General features: G+C 36.7%; 3 protein-coding genes across 5 annotated transcripts; 2 read left to right on the forward strand and 1 right to left on the reverse strand.

The window, feature by feature from the left end:
• Positions 1 to 39: 39 nt before the first annotated feature.
• On the forward strand, positions 40 to 5,399 carry LOC124436519 (beta-catenin-like protein 1). Its single transcript, XM_046986451.1, has 16 exons — positions 40 to 219; positions 529 to 690; positions 876 to 982; positions 1,216 to 1,355; positions 1,438 to 1,535; positions 2,008 to 2,193; positions 2,281 to 2,353; positions 2,435 to 2,493; positions 2,881 to 3,029; positions 3,348 to 3,480; positions 3,550 to 3,598; positions 3,963 to 4,060; positions 4,175 to 4,255; positions 4,328 to 4,465; positions 4,571 to 4,643; positions 5,112 to 5,399. The coding sequence occupies exons 1-16, from the start codon at positions 175 to 177 to the stop codon at positions 5,198 to 5,200; spliced, it is 1,680 nt and encodes a 559-aa protein (XP_046842407.1). The 5' UTR covers positions 40 to 174; the 3' UTR covers positions 5,201 to 5,399.
• Positions 5,400 to 6,169: 770 nt separating this feature from the next.
• On the forward strand, positions 6,170 to 8,110 carry LOC124436528 (zinc finger protein 558-like). Its single transcript, XM_046986469.1, has 2 exons — positions 6,170 to 6,824; positions 7,105 to 8,110. Exons 1-2 carry the CDS (start codon positions 6,731 to 6,733, stop codon positions 8,013 to 8,015), a joined length of 1,005 nt encoding a protein of 334 aa, XP_046842425.1. The 5' UTR covers positions 6,170 to 6,730; the 3' UTR covers positions 8,016 to 8,110.
• Positions 8,111 to 11,464: 3,354 nt separating this feature from the next.
• On the reverse strand, positions 11,465 to 16,814 carry LOC124436572 (terminal nucleotidyltransferase 4B-like). Of its 3 annotated transcripts, XM_046986527.1 has the most exons (11): positions 16,200 to 16,813; positions 16,001 to 16,124; positions 15,876 to 15,922; positions 15,538 to 15,658; positions 15,139 to 15,234; positions 14,190 to 14,330; positions 13,964 to 14,113; positions 13,820 to 13,880; positions 13,479 to 13,593; positions 12,455 to 13,078; positions 11,465 to 12,168 (listed from the first exon to the last, which is right to left on the reverse strand). In XM_046986527.1, the coding sequence occupies exons 1-11, from the start codon at positions 16,502 to 16,504 to the stop codon at positions 12,132 to 12,134; spliced, it is 1,821 nt and encodes a 606-aa protein (XP_046842483.1). In that variant the 5' UTR covers positions 16,505 to 16,813; the 3' UTR covers positions 11,465 to 12,131. The 3 variants fall into 3 exon arrangements, with proteins under 3 accessions (XP_046842483.1, XP_046842482.1, XP_046842481.1); XM_046986526.1 differs by having other exon boundaries at positions 12,455 to 13,075; positions 15,876 to 16,124; positions 16,200 to 16,814; XM_046986525.1 differs by having other exon boundaries at positions 15,876 to 16,124.
• Positions 16,815 to 16,879: the final 65 nt, after the last annotated feature.

Raw genomic sequence — 16,879 nt, forward strand, 5'->3', positions numbered from 1 at the left:
ATACAGGTTGTTATATGAGCTTACATGAAGTTTTTCAACGTAATTCTGACTGATTCTAGGACTGTAGCTTTTTATTATGAGCGTGGTGATTTGATTTTAAATACTGCTGAATTGGTGGAATAAAAGACAAGATTTACTTAAAAAGTACATATAAGAAAATAACCGGTATCCTAGATGATGGACTATAGAAGAGAACGTGGGGAAAATTTGCGCTATGAAGTAAATCTGTATTGATAATAAACAATTTACAATAGATGACTTGCCCTATTTACGTTTGGCTGGCAGGCAAATTAATCCCAAGAGATGTTGTCCATTATTGCTAGTGTTGTTCAAAACCACTCGACCAAGTCTTCCTGCCAGCAAATTGTAAACAAGGCAAATCATCTTTTGTATATTTTACATTAACTTAATGGGTCTGTTTCTCTTAGCTGAGAAGAGTTGTACAATAGCTTGCTCGTACGAAGAAAAATACTTGTCACATCTGAAGGAGATCATCATTGGTATGACTACTTTTTTACTTGATTGTAGAGTAGCAGTCAAGGTCGCAAGCGCCCAAGGGAAGAGGATATTGCTCGTTCAGAGAATACAAGTATAAAAAGAAGTACGATGTTGAACCTGAAGGAAGGCCCAGAAATATCAGCGGAAGAACGTGAACAGATTTTGAAGATGGTTGCGGAAAGCGAGCCAGAGGTATTCATTCAGTGTGTAGTTTTGATGCATCAACAACTTTTGGCAAATTCCCAACTGCTCAATCTCTTTATTTTCACCCTATGTAAAAACTTGACTTGTTTTATGTAGGTTAGGAACAGAAATTTCGAAAATATATTTAGGAGGTTTGTACCCAGTTATCACAAGGCAAATATAAAAAATTTTAGGTTGAAGCATTGGATTCAAGTATGTTGCGGAAGTTACTGGTCTCCTTTGAAAAAAAAGTGAAGAAAAACACAGAGATGAGGATAAAATATGTTGACAATCCTGAGAAGTATGTATTCATTAAATTTAATTATCCATTTCTAAATTCCAGTAACCTTACCTACCCCTCCCTGGGGTCAAGTTTTCCCTGTTGAATGGACAGGGTCACCTGTGAAACTATTTAGCATATTGGCAAACACATTTCTATAAGATGCCTTGCATCTCGTCATATCTCATGTATATTATTTTGATACCAAAGGTGTTTAGAAAAGTTTGACCAAATGTATTACATTTATGCCAAAGATTTTTAGAATCAGAGTTGGACTTACATGATGAAGTTCAAAAGCTCCACGTGATTGCAACAGCCCCAGAACTTTATAACATACTCATTCAACAAAACTCGATGCAAACAATTCTTGGTCTTCTAAGTCATGAAAACTCTGGTATCCTTTAAAAATTATATGAGGTAACTCATAGCAACGTGCTTACTAAGATTATGAACAGGTATACCTTGATAAATCTCAGATATTGGAATAGCAGTTGCTGACCTGTTGCTCGAACTTACTGATGTGGATACTTTAAATGAGAGCGAGGAAAGTTCGGAAGTATTGCTGGATGCTTTGGTGGGTTGATGTTTCTTTCTAAATAATGGCAAAGTTGCAATTCAAATCATGCTTCTAAAGAACTTTATGACCAGAGGCGTAACTGGAACCTTAATTGGTGTGTATATTCATATATTTAGTTGTGCCCTACTGATTTCTTTTGAAATTCAAATTACTTTCAAAGAAATCAGCAGGGCACGACAGAATACATGAATATGCACTCCCCCCCCCTCAATTAACGTTCTAGTTACGCCTCTGTGTATGACATACGTAGAATAAAGTAAATGGTTTGAACCCGGGAGTATCGTTATATGTTTGTAAATGATGATCGTCCAGGTTAATAGAACATACGTAGAATGTTCATATTAACTACACATTTATTTAAATTATCATGCATATCAATCCAGAACCAATCTGACCTCGTTGTCTCTTCTCAATTCAATTTTCCTTCTCTTTACAAAGTCGTAACTTAAACATAGAGCCATACATTTAGCTCGAAGGTCAAATTGTGGCATTATTGGTTCAAAACATGGAAAGACTTGATGAAAATATCAAAGAAGAAGCAGATGGTATCCACAATACTCTTGGCATCATTGAAAATCTTACAGATTTAAAACCTGAAATCTGTGCCACTGCTGGTGAACAGGGCTTAGTTGCATGGTTGATGAAGCGTCTAAGGGTACGTGTTACTTGTATTTTTGTACACGATTATTCCCATTACTACCGTAGCTTTTGTGAGTCACTTTAAAGCACTTTTTCTCGATAGAAAGCACCTGTTTACGACGCAAACAAGTTATACAGTAGTGAAATTTTGTCAATACTTTTACAAAATAATCAAGGTAGAGTGGTTAAAACTGTTTTCTTCTTTTGTTGTCATCGAAACTTCGCGTATCAAGTTTTGTTTATTTATTTTTGTCAAGAAAACCGACAATTATTGGGAGCTGTTAATGGTATTGATGTTCTGCTTCAATGTCTCTCGGTATGTTTAAAAAAAACTCATTCTACTTTTCGTTTGCCTCGATCGTGTCTTTTTTATACATACACACGCTCTCAAGCTTAACAACTCCGTCGTCCTAGTAGCCAACAAAATTGATTCATAAACACTTTTTTTTAGGCTTATAAACCTCGTGATCCTAGTACAGCGAACGAAATTGATTCATAAACACTTTCTTTTTAGGCTTATAAACCTCGTGATCCTAGTACAGCGAACGAAATTGATTCATAAACACTTTCTTTTTAGGCTTATAAACCTCGTGATCCTAGTACAGCGAACGAAATTGATTCATAAACACTTTCTTTTTAGGCTTATAAACCTCGTGATCCTAGTACAGCGAACGAAATTGATTCATAAACACTTTCTTTTTAGGCTTATAAACCTCGTGATCCCAGCACAGCGAACGAAATTGAGTACATGGAGAACTTGTTCAATTGTTTGTGCAGTTCATTGATGGCCGTGGCGAACCGAGAACGCTTTCTCAAAGGGCAAGGCTTGCAGCTTATGATTCTTATGTTGAGGTTACTTTCTTTGATGAATCTCTTGTCGTTATTCTCCTGTAAACATACGAGAAAAAATATGACGTAACGTGGTGTCATGATGATATGACGTAACGTGATGTCATGATGATATGACGTAACGTGACGTCATGATGATATGACGTAACGTGATGTCATGATGATATGACGTAACGTGATGTCATGATGATATGACGTAACGTGATGTCATGGCAAAGACTTATGGCAATCAAAAACGACTCAATTAATATGAAATAAAAACTGTTATCTAATTTAATCGCAAGCGTTCTCATTATATTTCACTAACACTTTTTCTAATAGAGAAAAGAAACTGTCTAGACGAAGTGCATTAAAAGTTCTTGATTACGCTATGCAAGGTGTCGAAGGTGCTGATAACTGCACAAAATTCATTGATGTTCTTGGCCTTAGAAGCCTTTTTGCTTTATTCATGAAGGTATAATGTGCTGCAGAAGCATGTTGCCGTATATTTTTGACAATCACAATTCACTATGAATGCTTTTAGCCTCCAAAAAGCAACAAGAAAGTCGGCTCAAAAGAAGGCGAATACGAAGGTATGTAACGTTCTTGTAATATTGTATGTATTATATGTAATTTGCGACATACCCATATGCACGTTGTGTATACTATTATTATCTACTTGTTGTCACTTTTATCATATATATATGATACAATATGAAATTTGTAAGACAATGTGCCCTCCCGGCTATCACCATAGTAAAATGGTGACTCCTGCACTTGGGACACAGGATGTACGGTTACACATTGTAAGAGTCGGATAGTTGAGTCAATAAAGTGGGCGTGGTATAATTCCTTCTGGTGAACGTCTCATAGTATTTATATTATATTGTATGCAACAGGTCTATTATCTATATAATAGTACATAAAACCATCTTTGAACCTTAAATTTTTTCTTAGAACACGTCATGTCCATATTGGCATCTCTTTTTCGAAATCTGAGTGGAAGTCAACGATCGAGATTAGTTCAAAAATTCGTCGAGGAAGATCACATTAAAGTAAGGATGACATTGAATGGATTGAAAATTATTTCACTTGTGAATTTAAAATTGCTCAAAAGTATTTTGATGCATATAAAGTTCATTCTATCTTTCTTTCTTCTTTTTTTCCAGGTAGACCGACTCATTGAGTTGCATTTTAAATACTTCGAGTTGGTGCAGGATTGCGATAATAAAATTGAAAGACAAAAAAATGTTAGTATCCATGTTTGGACAATTCAAAACTCTCGCTGCCCTGATCATAATAACTGACATATTGAATTTCAGACGATTTTGAGCCAAGGCGATGAAATAGACGAAACAACTGAAGAAGATTTCTATCTTCAAAGACTAGACGCCGGGTTGTTCATACTTCAATTAATAGACACTGTTGTAGTCGAATGTTGTAGTTCTGGTAACGCAGCCGTAAGTACTGTATGAATTTTCTCTTTCTTGTCATTAAGATCATCTTTATATGTTGTGGACACGTTTGTTTACGAAACTTTTCATGTATGTATATATTTTCTTCAGATAAAAACACGCGTGCAAACATTGTTGAACCAACAGGGCGGCAACATGAAGGATATTCGTTCAATTTTACGTGGTGAGATAAAATTATGTATACAAGCTATGAACTACATATGAATTTAATTGAAAGGTTTTTATCATCCGTCTTCAGAGAAAAATATACCATGAATTTACATTAGTGTTCTAAAAAAAGTTTCAAATTATCATCATCGTTCTATTTACATTATATATTTACCATACTATACTAAAAATGATATATTTTTACAAGATCTATAGCAACAAAAGATTGTTTATGCCGTTCTGTTCTACAAAAAATATTATAAGTATTACTATTTTGCAGTTCATGTGTATATTGTTTGGGATTAGGTATTAAAAATTTGCATGGATAATCAGGTTCCGCTATATCAACTGTATTAATGTATGAACTATAAAACAATCATTTTCGTACAACTGGAGACTCGTCAAAATAGTACATCATATATATGATGATGACGAGTTTCGAGGAGTTGATGGTGAACTATACTAAATATTTATGTTTGTTTAGAATATGCTGCTAGCTTTGGAGACGAGAAAGGTAAAGATCGCGAGGAGCTGGAAAAAAGACGCATTCTCTCTTTAGTTGATCGATTTTGAAATTTTGTTTTTACTGGAATTTGGAATTGTGCAAGAGCAAAGACGATGAGCTTTTATCTTTGAAGGATAAACTTTTTCCATGGAACATTCATTCTTTATGGAACATTGCATTCCAAAATGTAAATAATCTTTAGAAAATAACTTAATGTACCGGATGTGTGTTTGTTTTACGCATAAATTATAACTATATATAATTGAACTCCGCATTATTTCCAACAGGTGTCTATGAGCAATAAAATATGCGAGAAAGGGGACCCCAAGTAGAAATCTGTCATTTTTTCCTGCCTGATGTAATGTCACTGCAATTCCCATGTCCATAAATTCGAAATATTTTTTTGTGTAGTTGTTGTTTTATAAACACATTACACGTTTTTTGTTTGATTTACTTTGGTATTTAAATTTTGTAGCTACATATAGAGGGAGCTGTTTTACTCCATTTAATTTAGAGTATTAATAATTAATGGCGAAGGGACGCGAGATATCAATCATGTTTTTGGCATGAAGCTTACGATGTGTAATTATCAACAAATGAATATAACATACACTGGTCTGGTATTTCTAATTGAAATCTGGATCCCACGAAAACCGATTTGAAATTATTTTTGAAGTGTATTTTTCATTGTTTTTCGGACATTATGTCGTTACCAGAATTTTAATTACGTCCAGAATGCGGCTGAAAGCACAGCTCAGATAACATTCGGCTTGGGGGTGTTTGAAGGACACATAGAAAAACTAATCGTCAAAGACTATTTTTAGCTAACATGAAGTAAACCTACGCAAAAACGACTTTTCCGCCATATACATATTCATCGTAGCTCTAATGAAAGCTCAAGATAGTATTGAAATTTTATCATTGAAAGTTTATCAATATACGAAGGACTAGGGACATGTCAATTCACCATGGGGACGAATAATTCCTCCAGTTGTCTCGGCCACTCCTCCCTCCAGAAAATTTTTTTGACTGTGAACCGTTATCGTGCATAAAAAATAATCCGTACAAACGCTTTAAGCTAATGGATTTTCTTATAGATCAGATGGCAGCGTCTCAGAGGCGCGCATAAGCAATAACAGCATTTGCCACAACACATATACGCATTTTTCTCCGAAGTGTACAAAAAGCTGCAGAACGTAAGAACGTCTGATGAAATAAGGATAAAAGCAGAATACTCAGATGCCCAACTTTCTGATGTAATGTTGTCATTGTGAGTTCGATGAAAGCTATAATGCAAAGGGTAATAGTTTGGGACACAGCCACGTCAAATTAGCATCGAAAGCCGCTACAACCACGGCAACGCGAGTGACACTATGAAAGTTGTACATTGCTGTATTTCAACATCAAAATGAAATCAGACTTCTCGCTGCGTACGCTAGAATCCTCGCGGAGTTGGTAGTATTATTTATGTTGAATGAAAATTTCTGCACAAACTATTCCAAGCAGAGGAGCCTTCAAAGCATACAAGTTGCAAGGGCGGTATTAAATTTACGGTCAGCGAGTTTCCAGGGAGTTTCGACCGTGATGCATAGATAGACATGCCCAAGTCGTTCTTGATAAAGAAAACATCATATAGAGCAAAACAAAAGCTCGACTATATGTTGGACGACAATGTGCAAAGAACCACAGACGGTAAAATTGCAGAAATATACAGACTTCTTTAATGTTGCTTTTCTGTGTAGTAGTGTTAGACTCGACATAAAAAAAGACCCTCCCCTCCAACATATACGTCGATGTTTGAACGTTAAATAGAAGAGGAAGCACAAAACCACAGTCTTCCCTTATCTTCAAATTTTTCAATCGCACTGCAGAAGCAGTCATTTCATGCACAGAGTACGAATAAAAGCTATTTAACGTATGAATTTGCTCAACTTGCACAATGCTTCTGTACGTTGTAATTTTGTCTTTCTAGTTAAACACACGAAATACCTCGAAGGTGAAAGAGTACACGATACGTTTAACGATGAAAATTCAACCAGCAAGACTCCTCAAGAAGAATTGGATTTCGACCTGGACGTAAACACGAGAAGGAATGAAGAAAGCAAATGCAGAATGTCAAAAACCATTAAGAGAGTTTCAAGTGAAGTTCAGGAAAAACGTCCTGTTCATAGTGGATCGAATTTCAACGCAGATCTTACTTGGAGAGACAGTTGCCAGCATCAAGATAACGTTGACTTAATAAACACAGATCAAGTGGTTCGTCTGCAATCACAAGTAAAGGATACGAGAAAAATTGCATATCAAAATAATATGATTACAATGTGCGATATGGAAATTTCTAGTCTTTGTAAAAATTTGAGCTCAAAACAGACAACTGATGTAATAATGACAGAATGCAATGGAGAAACAGTTCGAGAAGAGACAAAAACCAGAGGATCATCTAACCAAACGTTCAAATGCACAATCTGCAAGCGGACTTACGCAACGTCTTCTAATCTCTCACGACACAAGCAAACACATCGTAGTCTTGACAGCAAGCAAGCAAAAGCATGCCCGCACTGTGGGAAACGTTATGTTTCCATGCCAGCCTTAGCAATGCACGTTTTAACGCACAAACGTTCTCACGCGTGTAAGATATGTGGAAAACGTTTTAGTCGTCCGTGGTTATTACAAGGTCATTTACGCTCTCACACTGGGGAACGGCCTTTTCATTGTTCACAATGCAACAAGTCCTTTGCAGACAGGTCCAACTTGCGGGCTCATGAGCAAACACATTCGCCTCTCAAGCAGTATCAATGTGAGCGATGTAATCGTTCCTTCGCCTTAAAATCGTACCTTACGAAGCACAGCGAAGGCATGTGTTTTGCAGTAAGTAATTCATAAATTCAGCGCTTCCCAGGATGCAATGGGTTAACTATATACATATGGGATGGCAACATCGATGTACTACTAAATGGTGCATAATGAATAAAACAGTAAATGATTACGCATTAAAATTTAAATCAATATATTATTTATATATATTATATAGTATTATATATTATATATATAGAACTACATGATTGTCAATTTTAAATGAGTGATTTGAGCAGAAACCTGAAACCAAGAGTCAGTGACGTAGCCAGCCAAAATGTATAGTCATGCTATGAAAATACAATTTCAGTGTTCACTGGACTCACAGCAGCAATAGACTTCTAAAGAAACGGAAGGCCTCGAAGAAGCTCTAATAAAGACTTTTCAGTATCATCTTCCTTTAATTTCTTTAAAATTATAGCTAATAAAGTAGCGCGCAATGCTTCGTTAGCCGCCATGTTTGAGAAAAACTGCGAAAACCATATTTCCTGTCGTAAAGGCCAACGAAATTTGATCGTCTTGCTCGTATCGACAGCGACAGAGTGTCTTTACATCATTACATCATTTTTACATCGCTATGTCGTTATGTCGCTGAGTGGTAACGACCTAGCGACAGCGATAGTGTGTCTTTACATCATTTTTACATCGCTATGTCGTTATGTCGCTGAGTGGTAACGACCTAGCGACAGCGATAGCAGTGTCTTTACATCATTTTACATCGCTTCGTTATGTCGCTGAGTGGTAACGACCAGCGACAGCGATAGTGTCTCTTTACATCATTTTACATCGCTATGTCGTTATATCGCTGAGTGGTAACGACCCAGCGACAGCGATAGTGTGTTCTACATCATTTTTACATCGCTATGTCGTTATATCGCTGAGTGGTAACGACCTAGCGACAGCGATAGTGTGTCTTTACATCATTTTTACATCGCTATGTCGTCATGTCGCTGAGTGGTAACGACCTAGCGACAGCGACAGTGTGTCTTTACATCATTTTTACATCGCTATGTAGTTATGTCGCTGAGTGGTAACGACCTAGCGACAGCGACAGTGTGTCTTTACATCATTTTTACATCGCTATGTCGTTATGTCGCTGAGTGGTAACGACCTAGCGACAGCGACAGTGTGTCTTTACATCATTTTTACATCGCTATGTAGTTATGTCGCTGAGTGGTAACGACCTAGCGCCAGCGATAGTGTGTCTTTACATCATTTTTACATCGCTATGTCGTTATATCGCTGAGTGGTAACGACCTAGCGACAGCGATAGTGTGTCTTTACATCATTTTTACATCGCTATGTAGTTATGTCGCTGAGTGGTAACGACCACAGCGATAGCGGTCTTTACATCCTTTTACATCGCGTCGTTATGTCGCTGACAGTAACGACCCAGCCAGTGCAGGTCTTTACATCATTTTACATCGCTATGTCGTTATGTCGCTGAGTGGTAACGACCTAGCGACAGCGATAGTGTCTTTACATCATTTTACATCGCTATGTCGTTATATCGCTGAGTGGTAACGACCTAGCGACAGCGATAGTATTTACATCATTTTACATCGCTATGTCGTCATGTCGCTGAGTGGTAACGACCAGCGACAGCGACATGTCTTTACATCATTTTACATCGCCATGTAGTTATGTCGCTGAGTGGTAACGACTAGCGACAGCGACAGTGTGTCTTTACATCATTTTACATCGCTATGTCGTTATGTCGCTGAGTGGTAACGACTTAGCGACAGCGACAGTGTGTCTTTACATCATTTTTACATCGCTATGTAGTTATGTCGCTGAGTGGTAACGACCTAGCGCCAGCGATAGTGTCTTTACATCATTTTACATCGCTATGTCGTTATGTCGCTGAGTGGTAACGACCCAGCGACAGCGACAGTGTCTTTACATCATTTTACATCGCTATGTCGTTATGTCGCTGAGTGGTAACGACCCAGCGACAGCGATAGTGTCTTTACATCATTTTACATCGCTATGTCGTTATATCGCTGAGTGGTAACGACCTAGCGACAGCGATAGTGTCTTTACATCATTTTTACATCGCTATGTCGTCATGTCGCTGAGTGGTAACGACTCCAGCGACAGCGACAGTGTGTCTTTACATCATTTTACATCGCTATGTAGTTATGTCGCTGAGTGGTAACGACCCAGCGACAGCGACAGTGTCTTTACATCATTTTACATCGCATGTCGTTATGTCGCTGAGTGGTAACGACTTAGCGACAGCGACAGTGTCTTTACATCATTTTACATCGCTGTAGTTATGTCGCTGAGTGGTAACGACCTAGCGCCAGCGATAGTGTGTCTTTACATCATTTTACATCGCTATGTCGTTATATCGCTGAGTGGTAAACGACCTAGCGACAGCGATAGTGTGTCTTTACATCATTTTACATCGCTATGTAGTTATGTCGCTGAGTGGTAACGACCAGCGCCAGCGATAGTGTCTTTACATCATTTTACATCGCATGTCGTTATGTCGCTGAGTGGTAACGACCTAGCGACAGCGACAGTGTGTCTTTACATCATTTTACATCGCTATGTCGTTATGTCGCTGAGTGGTAACGACCTAGCGACAGCGATAGTGTCTTTACATCATTTTACATCGCTATGTCGTTATATCGCTGAGTGGTAACGACCTAGCGACAGCGATAGTGTGTCTTTACATCATTTTTACATCGCTATGTAGTTATGTCGCTGAGTGGTAACGACCTAGCGCCAGCGATAGTGTGTCTTTACATCATTTTTACATCGCTATGTCGTTATGTCGCTGAGTGGTAACGACCTAGATACAGCGACAGTGTTTCTTTACATCATTTTTACATCGCTATGTCGTTATCTCGCTGAGTGGTAACGACCTAACGACAGCGACAGTGTGTCTTTACATCATTTTTACATCGCTATGTCGTTATGTCGCTGAGTGGTAACGACCTAGCGACAGCGACAGTGTGTCTTTACATCATTTTACATCGCTATGTCGTTATATCGCTGAGTGGTAAACAACCCGACAGCGACAGTGTCTTTACATCATTTTTACATCGCTATGTCGTTATGTCGCTGAGTGGTAACGACCTAGCGACAGCGACAGTGTGTCTTTACATCATTTTTACATCGCTATGTCGTTATATCGCTGAGTGGTAACGACCTAGCGACAGCGACAGTGTGTCTTTACATCATTTTTACATCGCTATGTCGTTATATCGCTGAGTGGTAACGACCTAGCGACAGCGACAGTGTGTCTTTACATCATTTTTACATCGCTATGTCGTTATGTCGCTGAGTGGTAACGACCTAGCGACAGCGATAGTGTGTCTTTACATCATTTTTACATCGCTATGTCGTTATATCGCTGAGTGGTAACGACCTAGCGACAGCGTGTCTGATGGCAACAAAGAAATTTGAATAAAACAAACAAATTTGCGAGTGTCGCCGTGTCTGCCGTTCTTGTTACAGTTGACAATGAATGACAGAAGAATATAAATGTTTTTATTTTATCTTTAATTGTTTTATGTTCTACTTACATAAAATGAAAGTACATTTGTCAGTTCGTCATAAGACAGCTATTTATTGAGATAACTACACACATATACGAGTAAAATTAATGCAAAATGTATTATACAAAATAAATAATAAATCTCTACAATGAGACTATTTTGTCACTATTTTGTCTGATGATTCAATTAAAAAATAAATTACATTTTTTATCATTAATCGCAAATACGGTTAAAAATTTCTAAGTTGGCAAACCACAACAAATTCTGTTTTCTCTTCACCTCATAACCATGCAAAAAAAACGTGAAATTTAAAATAAAGCTGAAAAAATATGTTGCCAACCAACAGAATCAATAAATGTACACAAAAATACATTAAAATGTCATACGTTATGCTAATTCATTCCTATCGTTTAATATAAAAAAGACGAACGTATGTAGAAACACTATTTTTTTTTCATATAAAATTAGTTTTGAAAATCACGTAACTTTTAAATGCCTGCACGTCGAGCTAGTAAATTTTCTCGCCCTGTCTATCAGGTAAAAAATATATAAATTGTATAATGTTGAGACATAGAATGCGAGCTATCGTGGAGAATCAGCTGGGAATAAATGAGTGCTTCATTTGCAAGCACCTCTCCTAGCAAAGTAACCGTTCGGGGCGTTGACGAATTTCCCTAAAATGCGAAAAAAATTTGCACTAGCTACCTTTGAATTATGGAGACTGGCGTAACATATAACATCGAACATTAGACTACGACAAAGATTAGAAATCAAGAAAAATTAAAATTCATCAGACAAATTAAATATCGAATCATATAGAACAGTTAGAAAAACGACAACATTGACAAAGACGTTAAGATTATCGACGTCAAACTATCAAGACCCGAAAATCTTTTCGTGATCAATGTGTAGAAATGGTCTTTTCCTTTTTTTGACGTTTCCTAAAGTTACTATACATACTTGATGGACTTCACTCCTTTATTACTCCTCATCGCACAGGATTCGGAAACGGTCGTTGGCGAAGTATTTCTTTTTGGCGATGATGACGATGACGACGATAGGGATTCATCATCAGATATTACTATGGGTGTTTTTGTATGTTGTGATTTCTTACTTTCAACATTATGAGTTCTTTCTTGATTATGCTTTCTGTTATTTGATTTATCTTGCGAACGCTCTCGTCCAACACTTTCTCTTTCTGAATGCCGCGAGCTCTGAATCCTGCAGTTCTTGGGCACCTCACTGTTGTATTTTTTCATTGTTACATTGTCTTTATTTCGTGCAGTAGTGTTAGGTGTTTCGCGTGTTCTTGGAGAAGAAGACTCAGAGCTCGAGTCAACAGAGTACACAGTGTCAATGTTTTCTCGTGATTTTGATGGCCGCGTCGTGGAATTTTTTTCGCTGTTGCATTCAATAACAGGCCTACATATCCTACTTTGAGTGGTGTTGCCCGTAGCAACGCTTGCGTAGCTACGATTGTTTGTTGGTGCGCAAGGCATCGCAGGTGCGCAAGGCAATCTTAGTAATCTCTCACGTTGCTGGATCGTATCCCGCCTCATTAAAGCTAAACGACCTAAAATGCTACTAAAATACATGAAAACACGAACTGAGTGAAGTCACAAATCTTTCCTAGATTTTACAGTAATTTAAAACGAAGACTGAACTGGGCAAATAAGCACGCTAATATAAGGCATGCTCCCATCCTAATACACTTAAAACTAGAGATGGCTTGAGAGAGCAGGAATTCGTGAAACTTCCACTCAAGAAGATAAATTAAATGGTAAGAACTACTTGAGCAAGTACCTCCGTGTTACTCTGCATTAGTATACGAGAAAAAAGCTTTAGTTTCGTTTGAAAAATACTTCAAAGCGTTTCTTACCCTAGTAACTTGTTTTCGTGTCAGTGAAAAAAAGTAAGTAAAGTACTCGTCCTCTCCACTTCCTTTTAAGGCAAATGACGTCAATTTCTAACGTAGATCACTTACCTGTTTTCGTTACCAGGAATTTTATTCAGCACTCCTTTTGTGAGCTCGTGATAGGCCCATTCAAACAGTCTCTTAACGTCGTTAATACGAAATGAACCTTTACCAATATAATTACCTGTAATATTAATCCAGGCAAGTTTTCAACTGACGAACTCAAAAAAAAAGTATCAGAATATATTCAAAACGCAAATATCTGGCAAAACGTCTCTTAACGTTCAAAAATTTCCCTATCATTACAACTGCATTAATTTAGCAGTAAAGCTCACACTACGAGCGCGAGTTTCGAAAAATTCAAAGGAAAAAACTTTAGTAAGTGATAATTTGCTGCCTGAATACAACACCTTTGGTAAGAGGATCTTCAATACATAAATGTGTTTCATTGGCCAAAGATTTTCCTAAAACCTAATGAAAAAAGAACCCGATCAATAATGCACGGGTACAAAAAAATAAAACGAGAATAAAGAAAAGATAATGTGCAACAAAACCTCTTCCTTGTTGAAATATGATCCATTTCCAACAACCCGAATTCCAACATTATCATAGTTGAATTTCTTCCCATACAATTCAAAAAATTCAATAAGCAATACACCCCAGTTAACAGTGTGATGAGAGCTTTGGAAATTGTCTGTATGCCTCTGTAATGTAATCAAGTTTTGTTCACAATACAAAATCAGCAATAGTAGAACTTTAAAAAGGCACTTTTCAACCAACCTGAAAGAAACTGACAATCATTAAAACAACAGTGTACGAACTTAAACCACCAATAAAGACTTCATTAAGATCACGATTTACAAGTAGCTGTTTGATGACAAATGCAAGACAGGCCAAAGGTGGATACTGCTCCATATAGCTCTACGAAACAAAGGGAAATAGTTTTTATGATAAAGGAAATTGAATTACACGCACATACACATACATGCACACACACATACATACACGCACACACACATACATCACACGTAAAAATACATGTGACATAATCTATGAAGATCATCTTAATGAGAAATTTCACATTCAGTAACATTATTTGTATAGCAAATGCTCAATAAAATGAAACATCAACATTGGGTTGATACCTACAGTGTGCCAATTAGTTCAGAAAAAACAATGTGCAATTTTTTTGACAAAAGTGTTTCTTTATAGGCATAATCAAATCGATATTACGTTAATTATTATATAGCACTAATTGCTAAATTAATATTTTCAAACATGAACAAATTCATATGATTTACGACAGTGTTTTTCGTTAAAACCGCTGATTTTTGCACATTGTTTGAAAAAGTGATGTGCAATTGTTTTCATTTTAGCTAAAACGATGTGCAAATTGCACATTGCACACTGTTAATTTGCACACTGATACCTACCTATGTAAGTGATCAGCGTTTATTATTGCATGCTTTGAAATACAATGAATTAAATTATGCTATAGAAATGATAAATTTAAAAGCATGCCCACCACTATTGTCTGAACATATTCATATAACGCAGCTACATACTGTCAACAATACATGCTTAAATGACATATGAAACTCTCACATTATAATGACTCAGTGGATTATGCAAATATCAATATGCTTTGCTGAAACTTCTCTTGATTAATTCAACAATGTCTCACAACATTTTGCCCATTTAAAATAGTTTCTCCATAGCACTATTTTACCTTTATCAACTCTGCACTTTGAACACCATTGTTCATGTTGAAACTGATATCAATTTTAACCATAGTTTTTGTATCTGTAACTTTAATAATGGGAACCTTAAAATGAGAGCCACGTAAAAAATCACATAAAAACAAAACAAAAAAAAATATATATTGGATTAGAAGGCAACATACAACAATCCTGTTGGGAATATTTATATTTCAGGGCATTTATGGCAAATGAAGCTGTTCAAATACGTTTAGTCTGTTTAGTTAAACATTCTGGTGTTCAATTAAGGTAACCATGGACATGTTTAAGGAAGGGAGCCATTAAATAACTACGGCATGGATGGATGAAATAATTTGTGTTTAACACTTTACTAATCTACGTACATTAGCATATAGTATGATCACACTTACGGATGCCTTGTCCAAAACCCGAATTGAATTGACATCTGCTATTCCCTGCTCTATTAATTCATTTTCTAGGGTACGAAGTGGTAAACATTCCCATTTTCCATGAACAACTAAATCAATATCACTAGATACAGGAAATAAACACAGAGATCAGATAGCTTTACTAAAACATCAAACCAGAAACAGCTTATTCCCTTATAATTTTATTCAGATCATACAGGTGATTTCAATTAAAAAAGATTGTAATAATCCAGAATAAATACATTTTTTCATTGAAAGTTTCATGTGCTGTACACGAATGTACATCTATCTAACAAACATTTCCTTAAAATTTTGTTTACCTTGTTGGAAGATAAAGACCAGTCTGACAACTCCCATAGAGTTCAACCTGCAAGACCAATAAGTTTAGTCCCGCACGCAAAATTTTTATCAAAAAAGTACGGCACAATTTTTTGTTTTTTCTTACTCTAGCTTTTGGCCAAAGTTGTTTTATAACAGCTTCGACCCTCTTGACTACATCCTTTCGAACATCGTCCTCTTCTTGTTTTGGTTTGATGTACTGTAGGAAGTCGTTCATTTCATGATGAAGTCTAAAAAGGATGGAACAGTTTAGTTAAATAGTAATATAAGAAAGAATATAATGCAAATTTGGCTGATAAACAAACCCAATGGGGTCTTGAACATAGTTCGTCGCTTTCCAAGGTGTACAATACAAAGACTCGGCGCAATTATTCGTAGGCGTTTTGTCTGTACAGGGCAATTTTCTCTTCAGTTGTTTACTATCCTGTAGATTTTTGTACAATAATTCTTCTTTGTCTTTCAACGGGATATAACCAACACTTAAGTGTGAGTCATTGGGAACTTCGTTTTCTTTGACATAATTCTGCTTTATCGGATTCCCCACAATGTTGCTCCATGTTCTGTTCGCTTGACCGTCTTGTTCAGGTTGAGACCACTGCATACAAGCCATGATAGTAAAAGGTTGATATTTAATGTTAAAAAAGGCCAAAAAATTACTAGAAAGTGTTTCAAGGGCTCCTGAAAGGGATAGGATAATATTCTGCTTGCTCGCAAATGACCGTCACTGTACTTGAGATTTTATTTGTTACGTCAAACTGGCCAATCAGCGCGCCCAGATACGGGAAGAAAAAAATTACAAGTCAAATTTTGAGAACAGCAAATAATTCCCTATGGAAAGATAAAATATACGTTAAAAATAAAGAATCTCACTATCAAACTATCTATGTACTTCGTCAACAATGACATAGCTTAAGTAGTTTGCCATTAAATAAAAATTGAGTTATGACGTCATACATCCGGCTGGCACGTGAAAAACAGAAAAGTG

This window comes from Xenia sp. Carnegie-2017, unplaced genomic scaffold (genome assembly GCF_021976095.1).
Source record: "Xenia sp. Carnegie-2017 unplaced genomic scaffold, XeniaSp_v1 HiC_scaffold_16, whole genome shotgun sequence".
Classification (NCBI taxonomy): Eukaryota; Metazoa; Cnidaria; class Anthozoa; order Malacalcyonacea; family Xeniidae; genus Xenia; species Xenia sp. Carnegie-2017.

Excerpts from the sequence above, each read along its gene's own strand:
- LOC124436528 (XM_046986469.1), top strand. The coding sequence starts at position 6,731 with ATGCCCAAGTCGTTCTTGATAAAGAAAACATCATATAGAGCAAAACAA. Across the intron at positions 6,825-7,104 it reads TGTGCAAAGAACCACAGACG|TTAAACACACGAAATACCTC; the intron begins GTAAAATTGCAG and ends TTGTCTTTCTAG.
- LOC124436519 (XM_046986451.1), top strand. The coding sequence starts at position 175 with ATGATGGACTATAGAAGAGAACGTGGGGAAAATTTGCGCTATGAA. Across the intron at positions 2,494-2,880 it reads TTCTGCTTCAATGTCTCTCG|GCTTATAAACCTCGTGATCC; the intron begins GTATGTTTAAAA and ends CTTTCTTTTTAG. Across the intron at positions 3,030-3,347 it reads CTTATGATTCTTATGTTGAG|AGAAAAGAAACTGTCTAGAC; the intron begins GTTACTTTCTTT and ends TTTTTCTAATAG.
- LOC124436572 (XM_046986525.1), bottom strand. The coding sequence starts at position 16,504 with ATGGCTTGTATGCAGTGGTCTCAACCTGAACAAGACGGTCAAGCGAAC. Across the intron at positions 13,881-13,963 it reads CATATTTCAACAAGGAAGAG|GTTTTAGGAAAATCTTTGGC; the intron begins GTTTTGTTGCAC and ends TTTTTTCATTAG. Across the intron at positions 12,169-12,454 it reads AAAGGAGTGAAGTCCATCAA|GGAAATTCGTCAACGCCCCG; the intron begins GTATGTATAGTA and ends TTCGCATTTTAG.